The 15,859-nt window shown below is 36.3% G+C and overlaps 2 protein-coding genes across 2 annotated transcripts; one reads left to right on the top strand and one right to left on the bottom strand.

Annotated features, from left to right (window-relative positions):
- Window positions 1-422: 422 nt before the first annotated feature.
- LOC140803251 (plasma membrane ATPase 3-like) lies at window positions 423-7,337 on the top strand. The gene is made up of 21 exons (XM_073159035.1): window positions 423-943; window positions 1,044-1,163; window positions 1,630-1,728; window positions 1,811-1,948; window positions 2,034-2,168; window positions 2,260-2,439; window positions 2,535-2,741; window positions 2,860-2,979; window positions 3,066-3,185; window positions 3,265-3,387; window positions 3,468-3,572; window positions 3,702-3,846; window positions 3,948-4,112; window positions 4,586-4,824; window positions 4,935-4,967; window positions 5,068-5,149; window positions 5,456-5,616; window positions 5,945-6,130; window positions 6,213-6,395; window positions 6,474-6,652; window positions 6,894-7,337. The coding sequence occupies exons 1-21, from the start codon at window positions 890-892 to the stop codon at window positions 6,988-6,990; spliced, it is 2,871 nt and encodes a 956-aa protein (XP_073015136.1). The 5' UTR covers window positions 423-889; the 3' UTR covers window positions 6,991-7,337.
- Window positions 7,338-7,494: 157 nt separating this feature from the next.
- On the bottom strand, window positions 7,495-11,216 carry LOC140803252 (protein NRT1/ PTR FAMILY 2.11-like). Its single transcript, XM_073159036.1, has 4 exons — window positions 10,938-11,216; window positions 10,580-10,797; window positions 9,854-10,410; window positions 7,495-8,466 (listed from the first exon to the last, which is right to left on the bottom strand). The coding sequence occupies exons 1-4, from the start codon at window positions 11,056-11,058 to the stop codon at window positions 7,602-7,604; spliced, it is 1,761 nt and encodes a 586-aa protein (XP_073015137.1). The 5' UTR covers window positions 11,059-11,216; the 3' UTR covers window positions 7,495-7,601.
- Window positions 11,217-15,859: the final 4,643 nt, after the last annotated feature.

Raw genomic sequence — 15,859 nt, 5'->3', positions numbered from 1 at the left:
GATCCGTGAGACGGTCTCACATGAGACCCACTCTTATAAAAATATATTTCCCTTAAAAAAAGCAGTAAACTTTAGTTACTCATCTACTTATATATAATACCCAATCATATATTAATCTAATACTTACTCGAGACTGAAATTCAGTTGAATTCAACTTTAAGTTAAATCCGAAAACTGGATATTTGAAAATTTGATAACAAAGTTATAAATTGGTCATGTTTTAGTTTTACTTCTGCATTGAACTTGATTGGTTGCTTTATTTTATGCTATGATAAATTATATAAAGAAATAATTGAATGGAAATTGGGTGAATGAAATTAAGGAGTAGGCCTGAGAGGCCATGTGCAGTTATGGTTCTTGGCATTTTTGTTCCATCTCATCTATCCACCAAACATATTTTAATTTCAAAACTATCTTTTTACCAGAAAAGAAAAACAAGAAAACAAAATAGAAATGGAAAGAACATATTTACTTCCAAGTGCTTTCTATGTGTATCTTGAAAAAGTTTGAGCATGAATGAGTGATTATATTTCAGGAGCCTAAAAGGCAAGCAAAAGCCGAGTCTAAAATCTAGTGAGAAATTTGTTACTTTTGAACAGCTTTTAGTCCCATTATTCTTTCTTTATTTGAAAAATAAAATATTTTATAAATTATATGGGAAATGCAAAAGGAAATGCATTCTGCTAACTGTTCACTCCAATCAGCGGTTCCATTCCCTTGTCGGATTGATATTGGTGGGTTGGCTTCTTGAGTTGTCTTTGAATTCTTTCTTATATGAAAAAGATCCAATCTTTTTAACTGGGCTGCTTTTAGAGCCTGTGTTTGTGGTGTTTCTTGAATAAGCTTTGATCTGGGAGCTTGTTCTTTGGTGGGAAATAGGAAAAAAATAATGGGGGAGAAGCCTGAGGTTCTTGATGCTGTGTTGAAGGAAACTGTGGATTTGGTATGGATCTGTTAACCGACATTCTTAATTTTCTTGAATATGGGGTGTCTCTTTTCGTTTTGATTTTTTCGTTACGCTTTTTTTGCGTGTGTTATTGAAGGAAAACATCCCCATTGACGAGGTGTTTGAGAATCTGAGATGCACCAAAAATGGTCTGTCGACTGAGGCTGCTCAAGAAAGATTAGCCATTTTTGGGCACAACAAGCTTGAGGAAAAGAAGGTGCTAATGGAATAGCTGAAATTTTTGTCTTTTGTTCTTTAAATTACTGTTCTTAGGAATTTTTTGAGTTGTGATTTTGATGTTGAGCGGTAGATCATAATTTAGTTGAAATGAGGACTCATGTATTTTGGGTGGTGGAAATTACATTTCTAAAAAATAAAAAATATCGGATTACTGACTGCTATATTTGTTTCCATATATGATTTGTCCCCTGATGTTAGCTTGGATTATGCGTCATCTTTTTACCTTGTAAAGAAGTTTTGATTCATATATATTATATCTTGTTGTTTTTATCTTTTTCTTGATCTCTTTGGCTTGTTTTATGGTTTGAATGAGTAGTTCTTTTGAACAGCTTGATGTTTTTAAGGGTATATGTTTGAATTGTGACTGCTGGTTATTTTAAAAACAGAGCTTGTGAATTTAATCATTATATCTGATGTTTTCTCTCAAATTTCGGTGTTCTCAGGAGAGCAAATTTTTAAAATTCTTGGGGTTTATGTGGAATCCTCTTTCATGGGTCATGGAAGCTGCGGCTATCATGGCAATTGCCCTCGCAAATGGAGGAGTAGGGGCCAACTTTCTGAACTCAAAATTGGTTAAGAGTGCTTTTCTTGGGAATGTAGTGATTCTTGGTTTAAATTTTACAGGGAAAGCCTCCGGATTGGCAGGATTTTGTGGGCATTATCACTTTACTTGTGATAAACTCGACTATTAGTTTTATTGAGGAGAATAATGCTGGGAATGCAGCAGCTGCTCTTATGGCCCGTCTTGCTCCGAAAGCAAAAGTTCGATGTTTATTGTTGTTTGAATTTATATGAATAGTTAATATGTCTTCCTCGTGCAAATCTGACTGATAGTTGTTCTGTGAAGGTTCTTAGAGATGGTAGGTGGAGTGAGGAGGATGCTTCCATTTTAGTGCCTGGTGACATAATCAGCATTAAACTTGGAGATATAATTGCTGCCGATTCTCGTCTACTTGATGGCGATCCTCTGAAAATTGATCAGGTGTGTGTCTATGATTTCATGCTTGATTCACCGATTCACGTGAAATGTTCGTGTTTAGTTATATCTACTATGACAACGATAAAACATGCAGTCTGCTTTGACGGGCGAGTCCCTCCCTGTGACGAAAGGTCCAGGAGATGGTGTTTACTCTGGTTCCACCTGCAAACAAGGAGAAATCGAGGCTATTGTAATCGCCACAGGGGTTCACACGTTTTTTGGGAGGGCTGCTCATCTCGTTGATAGTACTAATCAAGTGGGGCACTTCCAAAAGGCAAGTTTTTTAAGTATAAGATTGTTGTTCTACAGCTCAAATTTCTGTTTATGCAGTCTTTAATTTTAGATGTGTTTTATTGTGGTGACAATCAGGTTCTGACTTCAATTGGAAACTTTTGCATTTGCTCAATTGCGGTGGGGATGATTATAGAGATTATAGTGATGTACCCTATTCAGCATCGGGAATATCGTCCTGGTATTGACAATCTTCTTGTGCTTCTCATTGGAGGAATTCCAATTGCCATGCCAACTGTCCTTTCAGTTACAATGGCCATCGGTTCTCATCGTTTGGCCCAACAGGTTTGAATTATTGTTATTATTATTCTTGTTGATGTTGTTGTTGTTTTTTGGTTATTTGATCCCCAATCGTTTTGGGATTAATATAGTTCTGATTACCAAGACATCGACTTTTATGTAGGGAGCTATTACAAAGAGAATGACAGCCATAGAAGAGATGGCCGGCATGGACGTACTTTGCAGTGATAAGACAGGGACGTTGACACTTAACAAGCTTACAGTTGACAAGAATCTCATTGAGGTGAAAGTGTCACTGTTTAGTTTATTATTGGTGCATTCTCTAAGAGGCTTTTAACCCTTGCCTTCTGTCGTGACTTTTGTCCACAGGTTTTTGCCAAAGGCGTTGATCCAGATACTGTCGTTCTGATGGCAGCCCGAGCCTCTCGTACTGAAAACCAGGATGCCATTGACTGTGCTATAGTTGGGATGCTTGCTGATCCGAAGGAGGTAGTGCTCTTCTGCTTTATGATTCTTCTGTAAGATAGAGTTTTCCCCTTTCTTGAATTGTTGGTTTGATCCATAACAGGCACGAGCTGGAATTCGAGAAGTACATTTTCTTCCTTTTAACCCTACTGACAAGCGAACGGCTTTGACTTACATAGACAATGAAGGAAAATGGCACAGGGTCAGTAAAGGTGCACCAGAGCAGGTATAATCTATCCTTGTCTTATGTGTTTTTTACTGTTTCTTTAATTGTAATTTTAATATTTCTTGGAACACACATTTTAGATTTTGAACCTAGCACGCAATAAGTCAGAGATAGAGCGGAGGGTCCATGCGGTGATTGATAAGTTTGCAGAAAGAGGTTTAAGGTCACTTGCTGTGGCATACCAGGTAAGTTTCCAGGATTTTAGTTACCATAATGTTGTCTTATATATTCCTGAAGTGGACGCATAGTTGATGATAGTTAATGATTGAACCATGCTACAGCTTTGATGCTATATCTTCAGTATCTTCTTGCAGGAGGTTCCCGAAAAAACAAAAGAGAGTGCTGGAGGACCATGGCAGTTCGTTGGTCTTATGCCTCTATTTGATCCACCAAGACACGACAGTGCAGAAACTATAAGAAGGGCATTGGATCTTGGTGTAAATGTCAAAATGATAACCGGTGCAACTCTTGTTCCGACTTAATGCTATAATTTTTTTCATTGACAATCTTGATACCTTTGGTTTTCAAGAATTCATATAGTAGTAAGTTGAGTTTGACAGGTGACCAACTTGCCATTGGAAAGGAAACTGGACGAAGGTTAGGAATGGGAACGAATATGTATCCCTCTTCAGCTTTGCTGGGACAGAATAAGGATGAATCAATTGCTGCTCTGCCAGTTGATGAGCTCATTGAAAAAGCCGATGGTTTTGCTGGTGTTTTCCCCGGTACTTTGCTTTCTTTCTACTATAAACCTTATGTGACTAGTAGTGGATAGTACATATGCAATACATGCTTAAAAAACATCAAATAAATTTTTTTAAAAGGATTTCTTTCCATATAAATTTGTGGAGATAAAATAACAAGTCTGTGTAGAATATTATATTTTATTTATAGATTTTATATAGCAATGCTTTTGAAATTAACATTGTACTCTTTTACTTTTAATTGAACTTGGAATTATTGTCTGAAGTTTATCCTATATATACTTGTTTAGTTTTCATTATTATCCTATATATACTTGTTCCCTTGAAGTTGAAGTTAGTTTTGGTGATATATGTTTGGAGTCCCAAAGGAATTTTTATTGGGTTATATGGGGAGAGATGTTTTATTGTACGATCAAATGACATTTTGCTGAATGATATTTGTGCTCCAAATATTTCAACTTTTGTTAAATATCTCCGTCTTTGCTGTTGTTCAGAACACAAATATGAAATAGTAAAGCGTCTACAAGCTAGGAAGCATATATGTGGAATGACTGGTGATGGAGTAAATGATGCTCCTGCTTTGAAGAAAGCTGACATTGGGATTGCTGTTGCGGATGCAACTGATGCAGCTCGTAGTGCTTCCGATATTGTTCTTACTGAACCTGGCCTTAGTGTTATAATTAGTGCTGTTTTAACCAGTCGGGCAATCTTCCAGCGGATGAAAAATTACACGGTATAACTTTTATTGGCACAAATTTTATCATTTGAGGTCTCTTTATTTAATGCCATTTAAAGAATGATTGCTCACCATGAGTTATGGGCAACAATTCCTTCTTTTGTCAGATTTATGCTGTTTCAATTACTATTCGTATTGTGGTAAGTTATTATCCTTCTGTTTATGGGTTTTGATTTACTCTTGCATTTTGTGGATAATTCTTGAAGAACAGAGTGATCTCTCTTCCTTTGCTATATACAGCTTGGCTTCATGATGTTGGCCCTGATATGGGAATTTGATTTCCCACCTTTTATGGTGCTTATCATTGCCATACTCAACGACGGTCAGTCCTTTTAACAATTCTTGCCCTCATCCCACTTATCAAGAGGTTCATGTTCCGAGCTAAGAATGACCTTTAACCTTTAAAGTCTTCAGACTCGCTGGTTTTGACCATGAGCTAGAAAATGTGTCTTTTTTCTATTTTTCGTTTTTCACCTTCCAAAAACCATATGATTTCCTCATGGATTCAATTATTCTTGCATGAAATCTTGCATTGTAATCTTGCATTGTAATCTTGCATTGTAACTATTGCATCTCTTTTCTATCATCAAACTCTTGTGATTTAAGGGGTGTAAATATGACCATATAGGTACCATTATGACCATCTCAAAAGATAGAGTGAAACCATCTCCTCTACCTGACAGCTGGAAGCTCGCTGAGATTTTTGCAACTGGAATAATTCTTGGTAGTTACTTGGCCTTGATGACTGTCATATTCTTTTGGGTAGCATACAAGACAAATTTCTTCCCGGTAGGCTTATCTTTAAAGTTTCTGCATCTTTTGTAGATCTCAAACTAAAGCTAAATTTGTCTGTGTTTTTGTGTCAGTTCAATCAGGTTCCTAGATGCTGTTACTCTTATTTTGTGATTTTTTGAATGATGCTCAAGTTCATATATCTTAATTTAAATTCATATCAGCCAAATGTTTGATGAATTTTTCGTTTCCTCTTTTTTGTGATTTTCCATGCTTGGTAATGTATTTAACTATCTGTTAACCTATTATGACATACTAGATGAATGGATTATTTATAAGCTCAAACTGTTAAAATTTTCATAACGTTCTGCTATTAAATTGCTAGCGAGTATTTGGGGTGTCGACTCTGGAGAAAACGGCCCATGATGACTTCAGAAAGCTTGCTTCAGCGATATATCTTCAAGTGAGCACTATCAGTCAAGCTTTGATATTTGTTACAAGATCCCGAAGCTGGTCATATGTCGAGCGACCTGGTTTATTGCTTGTGGGGGCATTTTTTATTGCGCAACTGGTTAGCATATATTTTTTAGCCATTTTATCAAAGAACATTCTTTTGTCCTAGTAATTCTTGACCTGTCGTTCCTGTCAAGCAGGTTGCTACTTTGATTGCAGTATATGCAAACTGGGGCTTTGCAGCAATCGAGGGAATTGGATGGGGTTGGGCAGGAGTGATTTGGCTATACAATATCATTTTCTATATCCCCCTTGATATTATCAAGTTTCTAATCCGCTATACTCTTAGTGGGAGGGCATGGGATCTTGTTCTCGAGCAAAGGGTAAATCTATACTTCATCAGTAGTGCTATGTACTTGCTCGGTTCTTTCGTTCTTGACATTTTGATGTCTCTATTGCAGATTGCTTTCACTAGGCAGAAGGATTTCGGAAAAGAACAGCGTGAGCTTAAGTGGGCACATGCGCAAAGAACCCTTCATGGCCTGCAAGTACCGGATACCAAATTGTTCAACGAAGCTACTAATTTCTCAGAACTCAATCAGTTGGCTGAGGAAGCGAAAAGAAGAGCTGAAATTGCTAGGTAATGATGACTTTTACTCTTGAATGATACTTAGAAGTTCTGTCGATATGTCTGAGGATGAACCATCTTCTTGCTTGTCAAAGGAGATCTTGTATCTGTGTTTAGTAGAAAGGGAGCAGGGCTGTTTCATGAGCCCAACGACCCCAGCTTGACTGATGCAAGACTTTAGCTCATGCTCATATGTAAGAGTTTGATTAGTTCGTCTCTAGCTAATGCATCAAGAACCTTCCCACGTTTGCAGGTTGAGGGAGCTTCATACGCTCAAAGGTCACGTTGAATCGGTGGTGCGGCTGAAGGGTCTGGACATAGATACTATTCAGCAGGCATACACTGTATGAGAAATCAAACCACATTTCAATTGTTGAAATCCAACAGGCGCTACAATTGAAGGTGTTGTCAATGTTATGTTTCGAGTTTATATTAGAAAAGGCCTGTTCTGATTCCCATGCATCAGCAGAAGAATATTTTTCTGAGATAATCAGATGTGGCCTCCTTTATTATCAAGTTTGGCCATGAAACTTGTCTACATTTGAGAAAGTTATTATATGTTTGTATAAAACATGAAAGCTCGTTCGGTGGATGCTGGTGTGTAGTGTACATGGAGTGATAAATTGGGTGCTACTTTGTTATTTCATACTTGTTTATTTCGAGTTCGATCAGCAGTTAATCGTTGACTTAAATTCAACTTTCAAGTGTGTATCAAGATGCACAAGCTCGAAAATGTCGAAATTTTCAAAGAAACTAGAGATGACAACGGTCATCAGTCAGGCTGAGTGATTGTCCAGATTTTGGGAGTTACAAAACTAGGTGCTACTTTGTCATTTCTTTAAATCTCGATCAAGTAGTTAATAGCTGACTTAAAATTGAACTTTCAAGTGTTTATCAAGATGCACAAGCTCGAAAACGTCGATTTTTTCAAGAGTACTAGAAATGACTAAACCAGCATCAGTCAGGCCGAGTGATTGTCCAGTTTTTTGGCCTCCATTTCCACTGCTCTGCTATTGTCATCAACTCCCTTGTATCTGTACCACCTAGCGCAAACCAGAAAGTAGCCAAAATTCAAACCACACAGCACCGCGACCAAGTAGTAGAAATAGTCCAACCTGCCCTTGTTGAGATCCTCCGGCAGCCAGTTACCAGCCGACGTCCCTTCAGTCATGCGGTGCACCACCGATATCAATAAACTGTAGACATAATTCGAAACCGCATACCCACAGAAGAAAAATGCTCCAGCAACACTCCTCATATTCTCCGGGAACTGCTTATAGAAGAACTCGAGCTGCGCAATGGCGAAAAACGCCTCTGCTAGTCCACCCAAGGCCAGCTGAGGAACCAACCACATCGAAGACATGGATGAAACCATACCAGTCCTTACCATATTTCTTCTACGCTCTTCCACTACCGCCCCGATGATCGACTCCACTATAGTTATGAATATGCCAATCCCCATTCTGTGAAGGGTTGTGATCCCACCTTCTTTCCCCGTGAATCTCCGCATAAACGGGACGATGAATCTGTCGTACAGCGGCACCCACAGGGTGAGGCTGAGCATAGCAAAGATGACGTAGGATGCAGCCGGTATCTGGAATTTCGTGTTGCCAAGATGTCTGTCGGATTGAAGAGCTTGAAACACTATGTACTGTTGCTGTGCACCCAAATGGTAGAAGACGGCAATGAAAGAAACTGGGATGACCCTAAACACACATTTTGCTTCTTCAATCTGCTGCATGCTGCTGAGGTTCCATGGGTTGGCTGCCGTTCCGTTTGGATTTAATTCGTCTTCTCCTGTTATTATTGCAGCTTTGTCCAAGAATCTGTATACACAATAAAGAATCTTAAAACACAAGATTTCACTTGCCACGGCCGGATTATTATTATTTTTAAATCGAAACTGAACCGATTTTCTTTAAGATCAAACCAATTTCAAATCGCTGAATTAACCAATTTTTCGAAAAAAAATTAAAAATAAAAACAAAATATGTAGGTCTATCTCTAACAAAATATATCCCTTATATGAATTAAAAAATAGCGCCTCTCATAAAATGATTAAAATCGTCTAGAATCCCACTTTAATAAAACAATAAATTAATAAGAAGAAATGATTATGAAATATTAACGTTAAAATGACTAATAACTAACTTTTTAGTTACCAATCCGAAGTAAATCTCACGCCCCACAATATATAATGAATATTATAAATAGTGTCTAAGCTCATATAAATATTAATATTATTTAAAATATATCGGGGTTTAAAAACCGAACCGATTTCATAAATATATTTTTAATCAAAACCTAATTTCCGAATTAACCGGATTAACACTCACATCTAGTTGTCACTATAAAAAATAATAGGCAAAGAGGGACTAAGTCCATATTTTAATTCAAAATATGCATTAAAAATTAGGCAATTTCCCCATGAAATTTCCTTCTATAGCAAAATATAGATAAATTTGATGCATAATTCCATAAAAAAGTATTTTAAAAAATAGATATTTCTATAGCAAAATATAGATAAATTTGATGCATAATTCCATAAAAAAAATTATTTTAAAAAATAGATATTCTATAGCAAAATATAGATAAATTTGATGCATAATTCCATAAAAAAAGTATTTTAAAAAATACTACTCATTTTTAAATATTTTATATATGTATGTGATATGTGTAAATTATGTCTCTTGGATGCTTTTCCTCGAGCTTGACTCCGAAATGAAGTTAGTAGAGTAGGAGTACGACAAAATCAATAATTCTAAAAGAACGTTACCTAATTAATATAACATAAATAATTGCCACTTGCAAGTAAACCGCACACGTATTGAGATATATTAGTGAAGATATTTTATGAACGTTGAAATGGTTGACTTTGACCAATTTTGGTTTACAAGTCAAGAGAGTGAAAATCTCACCATGATCGAATCAATCCTTTTTAATTTATCTCAATTCGATAATTTTATTTTTCCTTATATTTTCAATCATTTTTCTTCAAAATATACATGTGCTACTAGATATCACCGATGTAATGTCGACGATTGGTGACATGATGTCGATATATCATCAACGAGAGAAAAATGAAAAAAAGATAAAATTACGAGCTAACGTTTAAATTTAAGTCTTTAGAGGATTAAAATCACATTTTTTTTAAAAAATAATTTTCATGATCGATAAATCAAAAGAAGAAAAAAACCAATATTTAATGGGTACCTGAATTGTTCCGTGTAAGGGAGCTTGGAGTTTAAACACTTGGGAGGAGTATAATTGAAGAGGTTGAGCCAAGGATTGTTAGGCAATGTGAGCTTCCTTTTCTTGAATGCAACCACCGTTACTTGCACCAGACTAGTCATGGGGCTGCCTTCTGGCAACACTTTTACATACAATTTGTTCCCCACGAAATACAGAAAACATGATAGGAACATAAAGATCACCGGTAACGCCAAGCCGATCGACCAGCTGACGTTCGACTGCACGTACACGACGACCGTTACGGAGATGATTTGTGCGATTGTTACGGTGAAGTAGTACCAATTGAAGAAACTGTCGATGCCCCTTTTCCCGGAATCTGTGTTGGGATTGAATTGATCGGCACCGAAGGCCAAGTTACATGGTCTGATGCCTCCGGCGCCCACTATCATTAGCGCGAAACCAAATAGGAGGAACGCCATTTGCCCCGCGTCCGGGCCAACGCACGGGCCGTCGGACGTGTTGCAGTGGGGTGGGTGCAGATTCTTGAATACCGCTGTTAGATTTACAGCCAGCAAACCCTTCATTGAACAAGTGGAATAAGTCATAAAGATCGAAACTTGGAGTGATCCAAGTTCATAAACATAACCGGTAACTAGTTAGTAATAACCATTAAACTCAAATATTTTCAAATGTACGATTTCATAAGCTAGAACGGAAAACCATTTATCTTCGTAGCAAAATACATACCAATAACGAGGCAACTGATGCGAATCCCAGTGTCTTGTAGCGACCATAGTGAGTGTCACTGAGATAAGCTCCGACCAAGGTCGCAAGATTTGTGGTGCCATTGAACACATTAAGAAGCGTGGTCGCAGAAATGCGCTTCATATTGAAAACTGTGGTTAGATACACCTGCAGATTGGATAAAGTGCCAATGGCTCCAAGCTTCTCAAAAGTTTCATTCCCTAAAGATAATACACACCAGAAAATAAAAACCGATGCCCTTGACCCAGTGGTAATGGTCGGCTAAACTACAGATTCAAAGTTACATATTAATCAAGAAACAGTAAGATCATATTTGTTGCTTGATCAAAGAATGTCTAACCGATGATGAATGGCATGGTCTTCAATCCTCTGTAATTAATCTCAGGCTCAACATCGCCATTAACCACCAAAGATGGCGATTTCTCCTCCATCTCCAGGTCTTCTTTCCCATTTTTCTCCATTTTTACACGCACTAAACAGACTGCTCTGCGTGTCCTTTAAAGGGTCTTCTCTCTCGATTACAAGAAAGATAAAATCTTCCGCACAGGTGGAATGTGGAAACGGATGCAAATTTCAACTGAAATTGTTCTTTAGTTTCCGGACCTACTGCAGGCTACCTCCCACTATAAGTTGAAAATTAATCATTAATTTAGTTTGAACCCATTCAGCATTAAGTCTCTCGTACGATGGCTAAATTGTTATTTTTAAGTTGTCCAATGAGTCAATTATTGTGGCGCTCCAAACCTCGCAACGTAATCATATAACATGTGATGTCATATGCATAATTTTTTTTCTTTTCAACGGCGTAATAATATAATGCATATACGACAAAATAGAATCACCATAGCAGAAACATTATAATAAATAAACACATATAACTCAAATAGACAATGAGCCATACTATCTCTATACATTATCAACTACAGGACTGTTTGACTAGACACACCAAGTCCTTCACCTCTATCATGTCTCACAGCATAGTCTTGTAACCTGTCCAACAGAAACATATCCTAAAGGGTGAGCATACACAACAATCATCATCGTAATACATAACAGTTATATTAACAATATAAAATATAACTGAAATCATATCAGAAATACCCCCTTTTGCCGTTTCTGGACAATCAGTCATCATCAACCTTAACAATATCACACTGCAACAATAATATCGACGATACGTCGCACCCCAACTCCGGCGATATCAATATCGTCGAACGAACAACAACATCAACGATAGGTCGCACCCCAACTCCGGAGACAACGATATCATTGAACGAAAAACAACATCAATGATACGTCGCCCCCAACTTCGATGACAGCAATATCGTTGAACGAACAACATCAACGTGACGTCTCCCAACGACGACAGCCAACAACATCAACAATAATAAACAACAACAGATATAATATCAAATCACCTAATTACAGTGATTTTTCATCGTTCAACGCAATAATATTCATCAATACTAAACAATAACAAAATATGCTCGTACGTAAACACGTACCTGATAATCGAGTATATATAAGATCTGACTATTTCTTTGATCCCGAGGCTTGTGACGTATCTAAATAATTCAACAACAATTATCAGATCATTATCACCGTATCAACACAATCATAATAGCCTCAATGCACAACATCAAATAGCCCAACAACAATGAATTCAACAAAATATAAAACTCGATTATAAATTCTTATCATTCAACAATTTAATATTCTGGTGTATTTAATTCACAATACTACCATCAAATACACCCTAACTAATTAATTTCAAATAATAAGCTATTTTACAACATCCGTCAAATTACGAAAACTTTATATCAATGTGTAGCTTATACGTCGTAGACTCCGAATATATAATCAAAATTAATAACACCTAACAAACAACTCTAAAATCTCAATACAACGATTAAAAATCCCTAATTATAATAAATTGAGAATAATTTAAAATAATACCACTATAATCTTCTTTACTTCGTTAAAATCATACAATATTCAATAATTTTCAATATATGTATGGATTAACAATTTATCAGCTTTATTCTAGAAATCGATGAATTTCAAACATCACCAAAACTATAAAATTTATACCTCAAATCGAAGACCTTGTGTCAACGATCCCAGAACTAAAATCGGTTCGTCGATTAGATAAACCGATAAGTCGCAAGATCGAAAAGAAAATCAAAAACTCTATTTCTCTCACCTCTCTGGTAAAACTTTATGTGAATGATTGTTCATTATATTCACGTAAGTTTTGAGATTTATCCTTTCCTTTTTTTTTTCTTTTTTTTAAAATATTATATTATATTAATAATAATATAATATAATATAATATATAATATTTAACATTTTAATACCAGTATATCCTTTCGAATTATTCAAACGATCAAACTTTCCAAAACTTAAAACATGAAACTTTTATATTTTTGAGTTTTCTAAATTATATCCAAATTTCAAATCATTTGGACTTCATATGATCAAAATATGTCGTATTTTCCTCTTTAAAAATAATTAATTATTTAGTAATTTCACATTACTAAATCAACAACTTGTAATATTTACTTCAGACATTACATTTCTACCCCCCTTAAATGAATTTCGACCTCGAAATTAATCAACAACAGTAATAACCTGCATAAATAAATATACATCATACTATCAGGATAAGTAGGGATAGAGCTCCCTCATATGCCGCTTTGTTTCCCAAGTGGCCCCTTCGACACCTCTATGCTCCCACTGAACCTTCACCATCGGTATAATCTTACTACGAAGCTTCCGTTCCGATCGATCCAAAATACAAACTGGTCTCTCAACATAAGACACATCAGGATCTAGCTGAATCTCAGAAATATCCAACATATGTGAAAGATCCGGCTCATACTTCCGCAACATCGACACATGAAAACATCATGAATACCAGATAAAGATGGAGGTAGAGCCAATCGATAAGCCAAAGTGCCTATCCGCTGCAATATCTCATACGAGCCAACATATCTCGGTGCCAACTTTCCTTTCATACCAAATCGCACCGTACCAAGAAAAGGAAAAACTTTCAAAAATACTCGATCTCCCTGCTGGAACTCTAATTGTCTTCGTCTTTTATTTGCAAAGGTGGCCTGTCTATCTTGAGCTGGTTTCAATTGTTGCTGTATAAACTTTACTTTATATTCCATCTCATGAATCATCTCAGGACCGGTAACCGCAGCTCGATCAACATCATCCCAGTATAACGGAGATCTACAACGTCTCCCAAAACCGAGAGATTCTAAGTCTAGGGTTAAAACGGTTATTTTACACCTGAAAAATGTTAGACGTTCTGGCAGTGCCCTGAATGCTGTAATATATGTAAAGATATTTATTTTAAATGTTTATGAAATTATATGATGAAACGCTAATACCAAAATACATGTTGCATTCTTGGTTTAAAAAGAAAAATGATTTATATATATACATGGATTTTCATAAGTGATGAAAATAAGAAACGTTGAAGGAGGTGAAGTGATTGTAACTGATACGATGATACGATGATATGATTGGAGATATCATGAGAGAAAAAGCCCAGAGGGAGCCTGTTTATGGTGGAAGGCCCTAGAGGGATCCTGACGTTCGTATTTCTATCGGCATGATATGATGATATGATAGGCCAAGGCTCAGTTGACGGGTGACAGTGTCGCTGATGTCCCCGTCGCCCAGTACTGTGGTTATACGTAGATGGATCCATCGCCCTTCAACTGAAACGAAAGTCACAAATAATGATCTGCATTCAATAAAAGGAAAATGTAAACGTATTTGATGAAAAGGAAAATGTATATGATAAAAAGTTAAATGTTGATGATGAAATGAAAAATGTTTAAGTTTAAGCATGTTCATGAAAATCTATTTTAAGTAAAAGTATTTTCACTGTTGCATGTGATTGTATATGTATTACTTGTTATTATAGTTAAGGTTTGTTGAGTCAATAGACTCACTATGTGTGATCGATACAGGTGAACATGATGTTGATGTTAATGAGAGACTTGATGTTTGGTCTTGTTGGTTTGAAGGTGCCCACAACGCGAGAACCAGCGCTAGTTTTCCGCAATTAACTTACGATTATGATTTACGTTTATAGCTTATATTTATGACTTATGCTAAATGGTTGGAGTTACTTCTAAGATTTTATTATTTTTGATGATTTGAGAGGTTTTTGAGAGGATGTTAGAGTTAAGTTATTTTTGAAAATGTTAAAGTTAGGTTTGGTTGACGTTTTACGACTTTATGTTTGAAGTTACTTCCTTTTTGGATTTTCAAATAATTGTTGGTTGATTTATTTTTAAATGATCTCAAAAATAAATAAATATATATATATATATAGGTGTATTTCGGCCGAATGGAAGAAGTTAGAAAAAAAATTTCTAGTGTATTTTAAAGAAAAATGAGTAGTGGACGTTTCAGTTGGTATCAGAGCAATGTTCCTGCAAAGGGTTGTGCCACCGCCAGTTACGAAAAGCTCACTCTTCAAGCCTCAAGTCTGTAAGTTTAATTGCTTTACATGCTTTTTATGATGATACTTGCATGTTTATATGGTTTATATGCTTACATTACATGTTTAAAAGCTCTTTGAGGTTAAATGTTATAAATATGCTTAAAAGTTGCTCATAAAGGGATTAGTACATGTTGTATGATTAGAAACTTAGATTTAAATGCATGTTAGTTATGTTTAGAATTTGGAAAACTTTCAGTATAATGCCTCCTAGATGCCCATCTAGTACTGATAGAAAAGTAGAGAATACTGAGGATCATCAAGGGAATGCACCCCCACCTCCTAATGGGGATGCTAATATTCGTGCACTGGAAGGCATGGCTCGTTTCTTTGAGCAGCAGTTTCAAGAGTTTTTTAAAATAAGAATATAAAACGTCTAGATTACGATGTTTATGTACAACTAAACCAATGACTATTCATGATTCTGAGGCCATAGCGTGATGTTTATGATCAGTTCCGGAGGCTAGGTCCGAAGAAATTTTCTGGCACCACCGACCCGTTTGCTAATGAGTGTTGGATTCGATCACTTGAGGTGCACTTTCGTTGCTTGAATATGGGAGACGCTAACCATGTTAGGTGTGCTACTTATATTCTTAGGGATTATGCTTTCCTTTGGTGGGAAGGGGCGGAGCATGGAATTGATTTGGCTACACTTACCTGGGCATGATTCAAGGAAATATTCTATGAGAAGTACTTTACTACCTATGTCTGAGGGCGCCTGAAGAAGGAGTTCATGAGTC

Source organism: Primulina eburnea, chromosome 10, assembly GCF_022965805.1.
Source record: "Primulina eburnea isolate SZY01 chromosome 10, ASM2296580v1, whole genome shotgun sequence".
NCBI classification, from domain to species: domain Eukaryota; kingdom Viridiplantae; phylum Streptophyta; class Magnoliopsida; order Lamiales; family Gesneriaceae; genus Primulina; species Primulina eburnea.
This window is presented reverse-complemented; position numbering and strand designations above follow the sequence as displayed.